We start from the raw sequence: 16,307 nt of genomic DNA, 5'->3' as shown, positions 1-16,307 counted from the left end.
CTATTCCATTTTGACTAAGTTTTCTTCTAGTAGGCAGAATACTATGCTGATATGCAAGGTTTTAAATATCGGTATCGGGTATCGTATTGGAGGGTTATTTCACTATCACATCGTATCTAAGAGACAGAAGATAAGTTAAAATAGTTCACAGATACCATGAGCCATAGCACGAAACTTGGCCTCTACACTAGACCTAGCAACCACAACTTGTTTCTTGCTACACCAAGAGACAAGATTGCCACCAACGAAGGTATAGTAACCAGTTTTGAATCTCTTATCATCAGGTGAACCTGCCCAATCTACATCTGTCAAAGCCTCAACGCACATGTGATCATGAGAAGAGAAAAGCACACCTTTTCCTGGAGCAGACTTCAAGTACCGTAAGATACGAAGCACAACCTTCAAGTATGTGGAATAAAGTTCATGCATGTACTGACTAACCAAACTCACTACATAGGCTATGTCTGGCCGTGTATGCGAGAGATAAATCAATTGCCCAATCAATCTCTGATATCTGTCTCTATCAACCGGTTCATCATCCTTGCTCTTGAGATGAGCGTTAGCCTCGATAGTAGGTTTGCATCCTAGCATCCCGGTCTCAAATAAGAGATCAAGAGAGTATTTTCTTTGAGAGAAAAATTCTTTGTGAGGAATGAGCAACTTCGATGACAATGAAGTACCGGAGCTTTCCCAATTCTTTAATCTCAAGCTCCTTTCCCAAATAGGCCTGCTGTTGAGATGTTTCAATTGGGTCACTCTCGGTGACGATAATGTCATAATATGATCACCTGATCGCTTGATGAACAATTCGTGATCAGCATTACTTTGTTTATATCCCACGAACACCATAGCCTTATGGAACTGTCCAAACCAAGCTTTGGGTGATTGCTTCAGCCCATACAACACTCGTTTCTGCTTGCAAACTGTCCCCTGAGTTTCCTTGCAGGAAAACCAGGAGAAATCTCCATATACACCTCCTCCTCATGCTCGCCATGAAGAAAGACCACCTTAACATCAAGTTGTTGCAGTCCCCATCCCAAGCTAACTACACATGAAAGGATAATTCGAATAGTATTTATTTTTGCAACCGGAGCAAAGGTCTCCTGGTAATCAATCCCATAATTCTGGGTGAATCCTCTGGCAACAAGCCTGACTTTATATCTGTCTAATGTTCCATCCATATTATGTTTAACACCCATTTGCAACCCACGTTTTTCTTATTTAAAGGAAGATGTACCAACTCCCAAGTGTCATTTTTCCCAAGTGCCTTCATCTCTTCCATCATAACAACTTTCCATCATGGGTCTACCAGAGCCTCTTGCGAATTTTGAGGAATGGAAACAAAAGACAAGGAAGACACAAAAACACGATAGGAAGGAGAGAGAGAGAGAGAGAGAATTGTATGACACAACATGAGAAATAGGGTGTTGAGTGCAAGTCCTTTTTCCCTTTCGGACAACAATAGGTAAATCAAGAGAAGAATCATGATTACTAGGAGGAAATGAATTACCTGATGGAGTGGATCCTGGATCAGAGGATGGCAATTGACTGGGTAGAGTAGGCACAATGGTAGTGGTGGTATCTACTTGCTTTCTCCAAGAACGATCATACACCTGTAGCGGTCTAGTCTCCCCCTAAATTGGAAGATCCTCCATCTCAACAGACAAATCCTCCTGGAACATCGGACCGTTAAGAGGTACAACCATCGGCACATCTTCCCCAGGTATAGCACTCTCCCCCTGAAGAGGTGGTGACAAAGTAATTGGCCTCAGACTCATGAAAAACCACATCCATGGTTACCAAACCACGGCGAGGTGGATGGTAACACTTATATCCCTTCTGTGTAGCGGAGTAACCAATAAAATGCACTTGAGACCTTGGGGATCAAGTTTGCCGTGGAGACGATGAATTTTGGCAAAGCAAATGCAACTAAAGACCTTTGGGGGAACAATGAAGGAAGACGAACCCTAGAGCACATCAAAGGGAGAACGAAAATCCAAAACCCGGTAGCCATCCTAGTAATGAGATAAGCAGCAGTGAGGACAGCCTCACTCCAATATCGAGTAGGGACATGCATCTCAAACATGAGGGAACAAACCACTTCCAATAGGTGACGATTCTTGCGTTCCGCCACACCATTCTGAGCAGGGGTATCAACACAACTTGTTTGGTGTATGATACCCTGCTCACAAGATAAGATTGGAAGGGGCTGTCCATATATTCTGTAGCATTGTCAGTGCAAAGTACCTTAACTTTAGCATCAAATTGTGTCTGAACCATGCTGTGAAACATCTGAAAACAGTGGAATACTTCATTTTTATGGTACAACAAATAGACCCTGGTAATTCGTGTATGGCATTCAATAAAGGTGACAAACCAGTGATAACCAGAAACAGAGACACAATGGCCAAGGCCTCACAAATCAGAAGGTATCAAAAGAAATGGAGCAGTGAGATACTGACCAAAGCCATTGTGAGAGGCCTTGGTCAGTATCCCCTTCTTTCCCCTTGTTCTTCTACCATATCTCTTGCAACCCTATTCCTCTTATGAAGCTATCAGACACTTTTCTGAAGTTGTGTTCACTGTCCTGCTGTACACCATCGTGAAGAGTTCTTATTGGTGATATCAAGATCAAGTGGAGTCATCCCTATCATCTCCATACCCTGCGGCATCTTGTTTTGGAGTTGCCATCATATCGTTTTCTCTCTATTGCATCTTCCAATCTGTCCAGCAGATCCTTGTGGGGTTTTGAAGAGTTCATGTTCATCTACTGTTGGAGGCCTTCCATTGATCGGAAATGAAACCCCATATAATGGTTAGTTCTGCAGAAAATTAGTAACTAAATCTGGCACTACTTACTAATTTCATACCTATGTTGTTACCTCTCAATCTAACCATCAGTTTGATGAGATTTTTGGAAGAACGTATCCACCCATCAGACCTCTCCTGCAACCCAAATTAGGTGTTGATCTGTTCAGCAGTTCGCTAGATATTGATTGTTGCTAAATCTTTCACCTTACTTTCCATTTTTGTTCTTCCTATTATGACCATCAATCTTCCCAATCATTGTGGCTCCATTGCTCGCTGTCTCTTTCCTTCTATCTTAAAAGAAAATCCACCGCAAGCAGATCCTTTGATCAATCTGCATTACCCACCCACCCATCCACACACCCCCCCCCCAAAAAAAAAGAAAATTTTAAATTGGAGAGATCAAATGCTCACATCATTTTTTTTATCTATGGAACCCCTCCATCACCTTGTGTCTTTTCTTTGCTTAAGGATTCAATTTCTTACCCTTTTTTTTTTTTTTTTTAAAATTCTTGTTAAAAGGAGGCACTCATGACTTGTATAAAATTGTCATCAGTGAATTTTCTTTCAAGACAAATGTTCATTTGCTGTTTCTCATGTTCTCGCTCCTCCTGAATGCAGGTACACCAATTAAAAGCCATCTACCCACACTAGACAAAAACTATGCTGTTCAGAATGAGAAGGATACATGTCTGCATTTTGTTATGCTAGAATAATAAAACTTTTGCTTGGGATTAGACCAAACATCTGTGCATCCTTCTTAGGTTCCTATAGGTCAACAAATCAACTTAATCTGGAATCTGGTCTGTCTGAAGAAGAAATCTTAACAGATATTGTTCTAAGGAATATCTAAGAGATCAAACTGGTGGGATCATTTATTTTGGTCACTTTGTAGCTTAGGAGGCCAACATGGTGACGTGCATGGAATGGCAGAACACAACACACATCCATGATGCATCATGTATTACTCCTGCTACTTATGGAACATCTTTATGGTTGCACTTCTTTTCTGCTTCCAATTCTTGTACTGACTTTAAAATACTGTTTATTCCCCTCCACCCTCCTTCCTCGTTGCAAACTGCATTTATGAACTCATTGTAGCTCCAAAGACCAGTAATCAAAAGATAAGGAGGAAGGGGGGAAAAATGTGGTTCTGAACTTGCTTGCTAGACTGTGATTCCTTTCCACCTCTTTTACTGAAGTGTTTTTTACAAATACAAATTCCGCCTCTCCCTGGTGCAGTAATTAGATGCGGTCTCTTTGGTTAGGGGAGTATTTGAAGGATGAGCCTTTGTTGAAGCTCTTGTGTAATAATCTTATGGTAAGACCTTGGATTTTTCAGTTACCCGCTCTGATACTTCAACCAAAGATTGTAAGTTTTCATTATTCTGAAGATTTTTGTTTCTAACTTTATTTCCCGATTGCATTTTCCTGTAGTGAAGGGGAGAAGGCTGCAATAACATTTTAGAAGCATGAAATATTCTCTTACTGGTTCTTACTTTAAAGCATTCGCATGATAGATATACGAGAGGCAACTAGAAAAATAACAGCTCATGAAATCCTTCCGATTGCTGCAGAGAGTAGTCCAGGGTCTTCTCATTCCTTGCCGGTATATTCTGGATATTCATTAGAATGCCACTTCTTTCACATCTTTCATCTTATCTCGTTTTGTCTCATGGTACAATCTAAAGTTAGTTGGGCTTTATGTTGTATTAAATGTTTCACTGAAGATGGACCTTGCTGTTGATTATCAAAGCTTAACCTAACCTAGCCTAATCCAACTGAATCGTAGTCTACAAACGGTAAATCCTCTAGTTGGGATGTGTTATTAATAATTATAATTTGCCTTTCTCTTCTTAAGGTTTGCCTGGGTTGAGTTGATTTTGTTGGCAGGAAGAATTGAGTCAGGTCACAAACTTTAGTCTAGGTACTACAAGATGTGCTGAATTTTGCTATTGTAGCCCCTTCAAGCATCCATGCACTAGGTGGCGTGATTGTGAATTTTCTCATGGGCATCCATTGTTGGTGTAAGAATTGTGACATGAAACATCTAGAGGGTGGTACTTGGTTAGCGAAACTGAGCTGTATCATTACCATTTGCAAATATTTTGGTCGACAAACTTGGGAATTAGTTCTAAACCCCCCCCCCCCCTTCCTCCAAACAAAAAAAAAAAGACAATCTCTATGCATTAGTTGATGATCTGAACTGTTCGATTATGGTCTAAAAGCCTGCTATAATGGTTCATTAAATCACTAACATCCATGCTGTGTGGTCTCCAGAGAAAAAAGGGATATCTCTCTGAGTTTGTTGAGGATTATATTTGGAGCTGTATATTCCTCATTCTGTAAAGTGTGTAACTGACAACCATTTATTGCAGTGGAAGAACCAAGAAATACATCAGCCATGGAGAAAGTAGAGATTTGGCCAGAGAAAGGAGTGAACAGTTTGCATGAAGCCTATGATATCAGCTCTTGGAAATAAAAGGGTTATGAAGTACCTGGCAATAGGTTATGTGACAATGGTTTTGGACCATGGCTATGGAAACTTTGTCCTCTTAAAAACCGTGCTTGGGTCCAGAGGCTATATTTGAATATTTGAGTTAAAAACATTCTTGAAGATGCAAAAACAGTAGCTCATGGCAGAGGACTTGGTGAACAGCATTTGAGGCACCAGCAGTCTGGTTGAATTGCAATGATTTTAAAAATCGATGCCAAGGAAACCTTTTTCCTTATAAAGAACTTGATTGAGTCTGTGGAACATAGTCTAATTAAATTTTTCCTTAAGCTTGAATGCTTCCATAATTTATCTGTGTTCTTGAAAAAGAGGGATACAGAAGAAGTGGATACAGAAGAAGTGTAGCAGAGTATTCTCTTTTAAAAAGACTTTAATATGTTATTGCACTATATTGAATACAGGAGATGATGATGGAGGAGGAATTTGTAATAGAAGCTTCAAAATGAAAGATATGGGTCTCAAAAGTACTTCCTTGGAGTTTAGGTTCATAAAACCGCATCGGGCCGAAATCGAAACCGACCAAAAACCAAAGTTCCTTAATGGTTTGGTTTTGGTCTAATTCATTCTTAGACCGAATCGATTCAGATCGATTGAAACCAGACCGAACCAACTGTTTGACACCCCTAATTCTAGGGTTCTTTGGCATGAATAAGCCGCATCGGATCAGTTGGATTTGGGAATGGTCATGGTTAATCCTATCCGATTCTCGACTTTTAAAAACAATGGGGAAGGGTTGTTTAAAGTTTAATTGTAACCAGGGACTTTAAACTTGGAATCGGTCCAAAAAAAGCCCTTAAATCAGCTCTTCATATCTGAAAACTATGTGTTCTGGTTTCAAAAATCCTATAATCGGCCGCTTTGGAACATCCAAAATTGGAGTCGGTAATAGCTAAGGATGTAAACGGATTGGATTTGGCTCGGATAGTGCTATATCCGCATCTGCATCAGATTGGCTTTCGGATGGATTCAGATAGTGCTAAATGGATATGGACACAGATATGGATTTGGATATTTTATTCATTTACATGTAAATATAGTTTTTCGGATAGCTATGGCCTATCCATATCCGCATCCGTTTAGCTTTCGGACGGATTCGAATAGTGTTAAATGGATACGGAAACGGATTTTGACTATTCATTTACACACCTAGACTCATAGCATGCTTTCGATCCTAATCGATCGATTTGATTGATCCAATCTGATTTTTTAAAACAAATATTGTAATTAAATTAAGAACTAGACATTTTCCTGCCATCCCTACCACGGTAATAAGAATCAAGAATCAGACTGGTGAATTGGCAGTGACCAATCAAGTTATTCTGGTCAATTCCTGCTAATTCTGCTCCATTCGGCCAATTCACATTGAAATCAACAATGATCGATTCAATTCCTGATTTAGATTTTTGAAACCTTGATCTTGGTTGAAGTTTTGGCTTTTTAGAGGACAATAACAATAAAGAAAACGAAATGGGTCATTTGTCAAGGAAATGAGATGATGGATGATGGATCGTTGTCAGTATTGGTGGCACTAAATTCTTTATCAATGATTGAAAATGGCTACCAAGAATCAGGTCGGCAAGAAAAACAACTGATCTGGTAAACGCAAACAATTTTTGTTACCGTGTAGCCTTACTAAACACGTCCTTGTTTTGGAGGTCTCCCAACCATCATGTTTGTGTTTTTCTGGTGGGTTTATTAGAATTTTATTTTCATTTCAAATTCAAATTATTTTTAGAGAAAAAGAACCCTGAAAGGCAGCATGGCCTTGCACCGTCATAGAAAAATTCTCCTTTAGTATCAATTTTTTCCACTTAATAAATCTTTATTTGAAAATTTTTATAATGTTTTTAGAAGGTAAAATATGATGCAAAATATTATTGTAAGATTTTCCAATGCTTATATACTGTTTATTTTGATATGGTAAAACTATTTAAAATAAAGTTAATTAATATTGTCATAGAGATTTGTTAATTTTTCAAATGTCACAAAGCATCTATTATGTCACGTGGATATATGATATGTCAATTTTTACCATTGGATAGAAAGGACATGGTCTAGATTAGCCACATGTCGAACTTCATAGTCTAATTCAATCAATTACCCTCTTTTATATGGCACTTATCTTATGTATGTCTTTGCATGTATGCCAATACTCTAGACATTACTATACACACCTTGAATTCTGAGTGTTAACAAACGGTTTAGATTAAAAACTATAGAAATGTATGGCTCAGATTTATCTTGTGAGTTTCAAAAACATCACCTTCTATTGTTACATGGATAACTATCCGTACATAAAATACCACTACAATAAATAAAGAAATTGGTGTAACTATAATCAAATTTGAATTACGATGCCCTATACATCATATGGTTGTGAGATCCATATATCAAAATGGGTCCCATAAATACATAGGAAAGATGTATTTATCCATGGCAACAAAGGGCACTCTCAACATATTGAAAATTTTACCAGAGGAGACTATATAGTAAAATTACGTCTAAAATTTATTAGGACAAAATCTGAATAATATGTGGCTCCCGTAAAGCTTTAAATGAAAATTTAATAAATTAAAAAAAAAAATCAATGAAAATTAGAATTTTACATTAAAATTTTCTTCACCCTCTATTATAACCAAAACAATTAGAGTCCTAGGTACAATGAAGTGATAGTTATTAATTATGAATTTAAAGAGAAAGAGAGAGAGGGTTCTTTGAGCAAGTAGTATAGGGGAATGTACCAATGAGATGCAGCGAAACGGGGGTATAGGAGGACAACAAGGTCATTTCATGTGAAAAAAAGGCAGAGTATTAGTGTAACCTTCTTTGGCGACTCAGACACCCTTTTCCCTTAAAAAATTTTTATAAAATTGGAACACAATTGTTTACAATTTTAATTTAGCTTAAAGAGAAATCCTGTCCTCCATCACAAAGCCTCAACAGTAAATTCACTGTTGAGCTGGATGCTCTATCAAAGATGCAACAGTTGATTCATCACCTTAACTAGTCCTTGTTTACATTTTTAATTTGTTTAGTTAGTCTCTCTTGTTCTGATTTTGAATGACTTTCTTGACTAATTGCTTTTGTGGACCAATCAATCTAAAGATCTATAGTAGATTAATGATTAAACAGAAAATTTACTTGTCGATATCATATAAGATAATTTATTAAGGGTGGATAAGTTGGAGCAATCCTAAAATTTGGAAACTAAGTTTCTTTTAGCTTTCCTTAAGGAATCCTAAATATGGTTGCTTGTGTACATTCCAAGTTATTTTGCTAACTTAGATATAGAGGCATAGATAGAGCCCACCCACTGACCCATTTCACTCATATTGCTTCTCTCAATTATTATTAATTCTTAGGGCTCATGTTCTCTGTGCCGCAGCGCAGGCTGCGCCCAGACACATAGGCCTGCCACTCAGGGGGGTAGGGTGGTCATTGTGTCCACCCCCATGTGTCTGGGTGTAGCCTGCGCCCCCGGCACAAAGAACATTCTCCCTAATTCTTTCTTCTGAATTAAAAGAAGTAAAGCTTTTCTTTTCCTTTAGCTTATCATAGAGCAGTGGGGAGTATAAATGGGTTCCTATACATTCCAAGATGTTCTGTACTCCTATGTCCTATATCAGATGAGGCTTATGGGCTCTAACCCTTTGTCATGTGTTTGACATCTTAGCTAACCTTTTACTTAATCTACCCTTTGCTTGAGCTTCCATGGTGAGCCTTCAAGGTTCTCCTATGAAAATCTTACAAACAGGATCTATCAATGGCTTACGTACATGCAAAGGTTTTAAACAGTTTGGCCTACCAAAGGGGTTAGGTGTAATCCATGTTTTGTGTTTCAGACCATCTAATTTCAATTCACTCTAAAAAAAAAAGGGGTGGGGGTGATTAGAATTTATTTGAGATATTAGATATTAATTTTTTCCAACATATATTAAAGGTTTTACTTAGCACTCCCTTTAATATTTTTAGGTTTGTTAATGGTTTGGACTGTTGCATCTTCTTAATCTCTTGGTTTAAAAGAAATTAGTCCTTTTAAACTTAGCTTTCAATATATTCTTTCTTGTTTCATTATATGAAAATAACTTCTTTGAATGATTTCTTGGAGAGGAGACTTTAAAAGTAGAAATGTACACACAAAAATATTTATCAAAGAATTGACCCATGTGTGTCTTTTTGAGAGCTCATCAAAAAATTACTTATAATCTAGTTCTTTTTACTACTTCTTTATTAATTTCTTAAAATTAAGATTGTTTTTTGTATGCATTCTCAAAATAGACTTTAGGTCTATAAGGTATTCTAAAATCCGTGTTTTCTCTACTTTCTCACTTCAAAATGCATTGTAGACCCAAAATCTATCATGAAAATGCATACCAAACACAACCTAAAATATACATTTAGAAATGTTATTAGTGGAGGAGAATTGGAAGAACTATGAAGTGTATGTCCACAAATATCATCTTTAGTTAGAATTTGATGTAACTCTAATAATCAATCTATAGTATTATCAGCCCTGAACCAACCCAAACCTTTAAGCCCTTCTCAACCATAACAAATTTCCGGCTCGCTCAGCCTTGCGGTCTGACCACTCTACTCCCTAAAGCCTATGGTCGGACCAATGTCCTTCTTGATTTGTTTGTTTTGGCTACTTTGTGATTAAAATAAGTTGTTGCCCTTACCAAATCAGGGGCACATTTGGTAATTCAGTTTGGTATTTAATTTGTTTGCCGTTGGTTGACTAGACGACGGTACGGTTTAACTAATTCCATCCAAGTATCCAAACCGGGCAACCGGTCAACTTGCTTCACAGACTGGCACTTGCCCGTAATGGGTATTGATAGGAAAAAACAAGAACCATTGTAAGGAGATAGACCCCCATCAAAAACCACTATTTTAGAATCTTTTGTACTAATATATTGATGCTCCCTGTGATGATCATAGATGGTGGTAAGACATACTGATCCAACGATCTTTACATGGAGATATATCATCCTGTAACATGAAATGCTAGGGTTTTCTAACTTCCAACGGTTTCCATTTCTATAGATTCCAAATTATTGCTTGGTGTCCACAGGTTTCTCTGTGGACCTATTAATTCAAATTTAAAGTGGAGGGGACATGAGAAGAAGGCTTAGTACCAGTTATATTATATTACAGCGACGGTATCGTCTTTTTTATAAAAAAAGTTTAAAATTCGGACTTTTAAAACCAAAGTGAAGGAGCTACAATTCCTACAAAGCTAAATATAATAAAAAATAATAATTTTCAGAGAGAGAGAGAGAGACACACACAGAGAAAGAGCTCCACGACATTTCCGGGATTTTAAGCAGTTTTTTTGTTGGCGTGAAGAGAGAGGAAACTCGGAACCAGAGCGAAGGTCACAGTACTCTTCTCCGCTACTCCTGACAGAGCTACAGATCTTAAACGGAGAAGTGATTTGAGAGAGATCTGTAAATACTGTTTGGAATTTGGTGTATTCTCGCTTGTTTTATTCATTTTCAGCTGAAAACTCAAGCATTTAAGCTGAAGAAAGTGAGAAATGGAGAGAACTACTCCGGTGAGGAAACCTCACACATCTACAGCAGATCTGCTCACTTGGTCGGAAAATCCACCGGAAGGCCCTTCAGCCATTGATTCTGCGACATCTGCTTCACGTTCAGGGATCCGTAATCACCATGTATGTGTTCTCGGTGGGGGAAATGTTGTTAACTTCCACCCTTTCCGCTGTTTGACTGGTTTTCACGCAACTTAAGTTCTCCTCCTTTTCTTTTTCCTTATTCTTTCTTTTATTGGCCGGAAAATTTCAGCCTTCAAGCAAGATCAGTAAGGTCGTCTTCGGAGGACAGGTTACTGACGAGGAAGCTGAAAGCTTGAATAAAAGGTGAGATGTAGCTGAGTCTGAGTGTATCAAGGGTTTTTTCTTTCTGTTTTTCTCATTCCTCGTTTGAAATTGGCTTTACTCTCGGACTTTTTTGGCGATAAATGCTCTCTTATGATGACCTCGTACGGAGATTCTGTTCTTCCCTGTTTTGCTTTTTAACTGCATTGTTCACGGTTTTCGCATTTTCTCGTTTCTGATTCTGAGGTTCTTTGGCCTCCTTGGACTACATGTGCTTTCGGATCTGTAGACATTATCACGTTATCGACATATTTCCTTTACTCTGCACACAGATATGTTGATCTGCGTACTAATTTTGTTATTAATATGCTTGTTCTGCGAGACCAGCGGATTAGGAACAGTATCATGCAAAGTCCTTCTCTACCTCCCTCTGGATTCCAGATTTTTCTTCCGATCTCTTAGGTGCCTTATTGAATTTTGGTGAACTTATGCGATGAATCCTTGCCAGATCAGGATCTTTAGATATGCTGGAACTATAATCATTCTGTCCTGATCTTGTTGAGAAGTCTGAACGTATTCTTAGTTTATTTGACACTTCCTTGGAAATGAGGATTTTGCTAGTGACAATAGTTCTGCTCTTTTTCAGTATATAACATAAAATTGAAAAGACTTTGTTGTCCTGCCTGAGTCGAATTGACTGCTGGAGATAATTTAACCGTTGAAATCTGGACGCCTAGTTACCTTTTCCTGTCTATTTCCGAAGAAGCTCAAATTATGGATTGGGTTCCGGTATTGTGATTATGTCCCTAAGAGATTTCCTATTACGGTTTAGAATGTTTTTCTCCTTCATAGATGCTATTCTTCAACTCCATAAATTTCTAATACATTAAAACCATATTTTGTATTGAGTTGCATGTTATCCTCCTTTTTTTTTTATAGAAAAACTTGTGAAATAGTAAATCTCTAACTTCTTGACTGACATCAAATACAGACGCATCGTATGCATCATGAGAACTCAAGAATTAGAACATGGGGTTAGAGCTGTTGTACTTGTCATACTGCAAGTCTCTATCTTACCAGTGGTTAAGCTCGTCCAATCCAGTTGAGAAGTTCTGGTTTAAGTTCGTTTCATGGTACCACCCGTTATATTAAAATGTTTTAAGGTTCAAACACCGGTTTGGTTACACCTGTTTGGCTGGTGTCCATTTGAATATGCTCTATGATATCCCATATTCTAGACCTTAAAAATCTGTTTCGTTGGTGTCCATTTGAATATGCTCTATCATATCCCATATTCTAGTGTTTTTCTTCTAGATGAATGGAATGCAATGGCTGTCAAATTTTGCTGCATGGCCCAAATGGACATAAATTTTTGCTTTGTTTCCTCTGCCCCCCCCCCCCCCCCCTTTTTTTTGCTTTGATTCATCACCCTCATCCCCAACCAATCCAATTGTTAGATTCTTTCTGTGTTGAATTGTTTATGTCCATGTTAAACGCAGAAGTTAATTGGGTGTACAAGATAGGTTTCTGTCATTGCATTTCAAAGAAAAACAAAAATGATTATAGGGATTTAGTGATATATGCTATGATTTTCAATACTATTTAATGATAATTTTAGAGGGAACTATATTATACAAATATTTTCAACTATATCCTGGTCAATGTGTTTCTGGTTTAATTTTTGTCCTTTGTCTTTGACTATGGTAAGTAGAAAATTTTTTATCGATTACATTCTTATGGAATGATCTTGTGTGACATTATTTTCCATGAATTGGATTTTGTAAGGTCTGTCCTCTCTAGCTGTCGTCTTCATCCAATGTGCATTGCTTCCTCTTGAGTTCATATGCATTGTTGTTTTTGCTAACAACCATTTCAGGTAGTCTTAGTCTCCTAGATAACTTAGTGGCCTTCAGTCCAGAGTCAAATGCCTTTGAGCCCTGAGTCACGCCAACCTATCAGCTGACACTTCGTAGCTAGGAAACTTGCCTTATGTGAATTATCATACACTTAACATTATGATGAAATATGATGGTTTGCTACCATTGTGCACCGCATACTTTTCTGTACTTTCTGATAATTAGTTAGGTACTGTGTTATCCTTCCTCCTTTCTTCTGTTTGAACCAGGGATCTGGGACATTAAATGGAAGCTTAGACTTAAATATTGTGCTTTTTCAAGCAACCTTTTTCTCCTTTTTGTATTATTACAGCATACATAGAATAGAATGCTTAGGAACAATCTAGTGGTTGGTACAAAAATGTTTGTATATTCACTTTTCATTCAGGTGCTCGATTTGGAATTCTCATAGATCCTGAGGAAAGGCAAAAATTACTTTTCAGTTTCTGGCTTTATTTAAGTTCTCCACATTTCCTTTCCTTCAGTCCGCTCTTTTTATTTCTGATTGCAACTATACCTTTCGTTAGTAATGTAAGCCGTTTAAGATGGAGATAATTTCCTTTTCTTTGCTCCCTCTGCATATGTATGTTTGTTAAAAATGTTTTTGTACAACTGAAAGGTCACATACTTTCTAAATTCTAAACTGATGGATCTTGTAGACCATACACTCATAAATAACAATACTTTTCCTTCACATTATGTTCTCACGGATTGACTAGGGCTGATTTAAAGTGGAGCATGCAGTGTATTGTGGATAGTCTTATCCTACGGTGGATCAGGCAGTCCAATCCTAACCAGGATCTACTGGACCAATGTGATCACAGATCCAAGTCCTCAAAAAATGCTTCAGGGTCTAATTACTGTCATGGTGTTGTAATTATTTCCTTTCAATATAAATCATGCTATTGGATTTTCTTTTTTTTTATTTATTGGTCAAGGGGGAGGGGGGAAATACTCCCTCCATTCCTTAAAGACTGTCTACTTGGGGCATTTTAGTTGTTCCATCAACACGCTAATACAAATGTTTGGATTTTCATTGAAGATGAGAGCAAACTTAAAAATATTTAGAGAAAGTGGAAGTTGGAGTGTTAATAATGAATCCTTAATGGAATTTTCTAGTATCAGATTATTGTTGTTGACCATGGCACCTGAGGAAATTATAATGCTAGAAGGTGATGGTTGTAATTTTTGTTTAGATAATTTGTACCATCATGACTGATGAATTTGGCAAAAAAAAATAAAAAAATAAATATACAGATGAGTTAAAGTACCTACGTTTGGAGAAGCACATGGATGCAAATTAAAAGGTGGAAAGGAACAGAAAAATTGTAGGATCTTATCCATGAAGATACTGCTTTTTAAGGGGGACAAGAAAAGTCAATTTTGTATTGGGTGGAATATATTTGAACACTAAATAGGATAACATGTTCAAGCTCATTTTTTATTAAAGGGAATTCTTACCCTGAATAATAGGTTGAATTCAGTTAAATCACACCATTAGTCCGTTACATGTTAAAAGAAGAGTCATATGCTGAAACCAAGTGTCTGCAACTTCCAGGAAACCATGCTCAGGCTCTAAATTGAAGGAGATTACTGGTAGCCGTATCTTTGCAGCTGATGGTGAAAACGGTGCTTCAGATTCTGGCAGTGCCAATCCAACTCCTAGTATACGAATTTACCAGGTGCTTATTTTTTTTTTCACTCTACTGGCTGTTGGAAGTACTTCAGAATCCTTTATGATAATACTTCCTTAAGTGCTTGCTGCATTAACGTATCTAAAATTTGCTTCGTTGTATGATGCCCCAGCAAGCTGTTAGTAGAATCAGCCAGATATCATTTAGTGCAGAAGAGAGTGTATCTCCCAAGAAGCCAACCTCGCTGCCTGAGGTGGCAAAGCAGAGAGAGCTAAGTGGAACATTTGCAAGCGAGTCAGATGCAAAAATGAATAAACAGCTGTCTGATGCTAAGTGTAAGGAGCTTAGTGGACATGATATATTTGGCCCTCCTCCTGAGATTCTACCTCGACCATTGGCTGCACGTTCTTTGGAGCTGAAAGAAAGCAAGGACATGGGGGAACCAGCACCACGAAATGTACGCACATCCGTTAAAGTATCTAATGTGAGTGAGATAATTGTGTGAGGTGCTAATGAATTTTATAGTTTACATTTTTTTGTTTGCTTCTTTTTTGCTATTTTCCCCTTGGATGCCTGGTTTTAGCACAGAAGGGCATGAAGGTCCATACCTGTGCAACCAACTAATACTTGTAGGACATGGTTAGGAAGGGCAGGAGCTGAACCCACGAAGAAAACCTTCTGGATAATTTACTCATATAGTACATATAAGGACCTGGGGAAAGAGGGGTCCTGGGGTTTTTTGATGGTCGGATGATTAGGGAACAAGAACAAGTCTTAATAGGTCAACTGTTATCAGTTGGCTTGTTAAACTAAGGATGTAACATGGCATGGGAACAGGCATAGACCAGGAAATCATCCTTTTCTGGTTGTCCTGACACAATTATCCTCTGCTCCAGTAGATACTTGCTGAGCATTGATTCTGTTTTTCATTTGTGAGAGCAGTATAAGCTCTTTATCAATTACTATCTCTGGCTTTCAGAGTTCTAACATGTTTTCAATTTTAAAGCCTGCGGGAGGTCAGAGTAGTGTCATGTTCAACGATGAAACTGTTACAAAGACTGCGAAGAAGATACATAATCAGAAGTTTCAAGAACTTAGTGGCAATGACATATTTAAAGGGGATGCACCTCCAGGGTCTGCTGAGAAGCCGCTCAGCAATGCAAAGCTACGGGAGATGAGTGGCAGTAACATCTTTGCTGATGGAAAGGCAGCCTCCAGAGACTACTTAGGTGGTGTTCGCAAACCTCCAGGTGGGGAGAGCAGCATTGCCCTTGTTTAACCTTCTTGTCTTATCTAACCCTGTTATTTTACTTTAATTATTTTCTGTTCATGTTTGGTTGTCTCGACCCTTGCAAGATTGGAATATGATTTTTAACGATGGACTGTAAACTAATTAGATTTTTTCACTCAATCGGTGTTATTTTAACGTGCTTGGTCTCTGGATTTATTTTCTTCTGACTTCACAATTTGAACCGATGAGTGAATTGCAATGTGATTTTTTTTTTTTTTTAATTAAGATATGAAATTATGAATGATCCATTTCGTTATGTAGATGACAATACAAACTGTTTGTATCAATCATATTGATCTCACGCTTATGATCTTTGTACTGGGTG

General features: G+C 37.8%; 1 protein-coding gene across 2 annotated transcripts; it reads left to right on the top strand.

Annotated features, from left to right (window-relative positions):
• The first annotated feature begins 10,577 nt into the window (after positions 1–10,577).
• LOC122644714 lies at positions 10,578–16,074 on the top strand. 2 transcript variants are annotated; one of them, XM_043838118.1, is made up of 6 exons: positions 10,578–10,613; positions 10,764–11,000; positions 11,131–11,204; positions 14,616–14,739; positions 14,864–15,148; positions 15,698–16,074. In XM_043838118.1, the coding sequence occupies exons 2-6, from the start codon at positions 10,863–10,865 to the stop codon at positions 15,968–15,970; spliced, it is 894 nt and encodes a 297-aa protein (XP_043694053.1). In that variant the 5' UTR covers positions 10,578–10,613; positions 10,764–10,862; the 3' UTR covers positions 15,971–16,074. The 2 variants fall into 2 exon arrangements, with proteins under 2 accessions (XP_043694053.1, XP_043694045.1); XM_043838110.1 differs by having other exon boundaries at positions 14,864–15,175; positions 15,698–16,072.
• The last annotated feature ends 233 nt before the right edge of the window (positions 16,075–16,307 follow it).

The sequence above is a fragment of the Telopea speciosissima genome, chromosome 1 (genome assembly GCF_018873765.1).
Source record: "Telopea speciosissima isolate NSW1024214 ecotype Mountain lineage chromosome 1, Tspe_v1, whole genome shotgun sequence".
NCBI lineage: Eukaryota > Viridiplantae > Streptophyta > Magnoliopsida > Proteales > Proteaceae > Telopea > Telopea speciosissima.
This window is presented reverse-complemented; position numbering and strand designations above follow the sequence as displayed.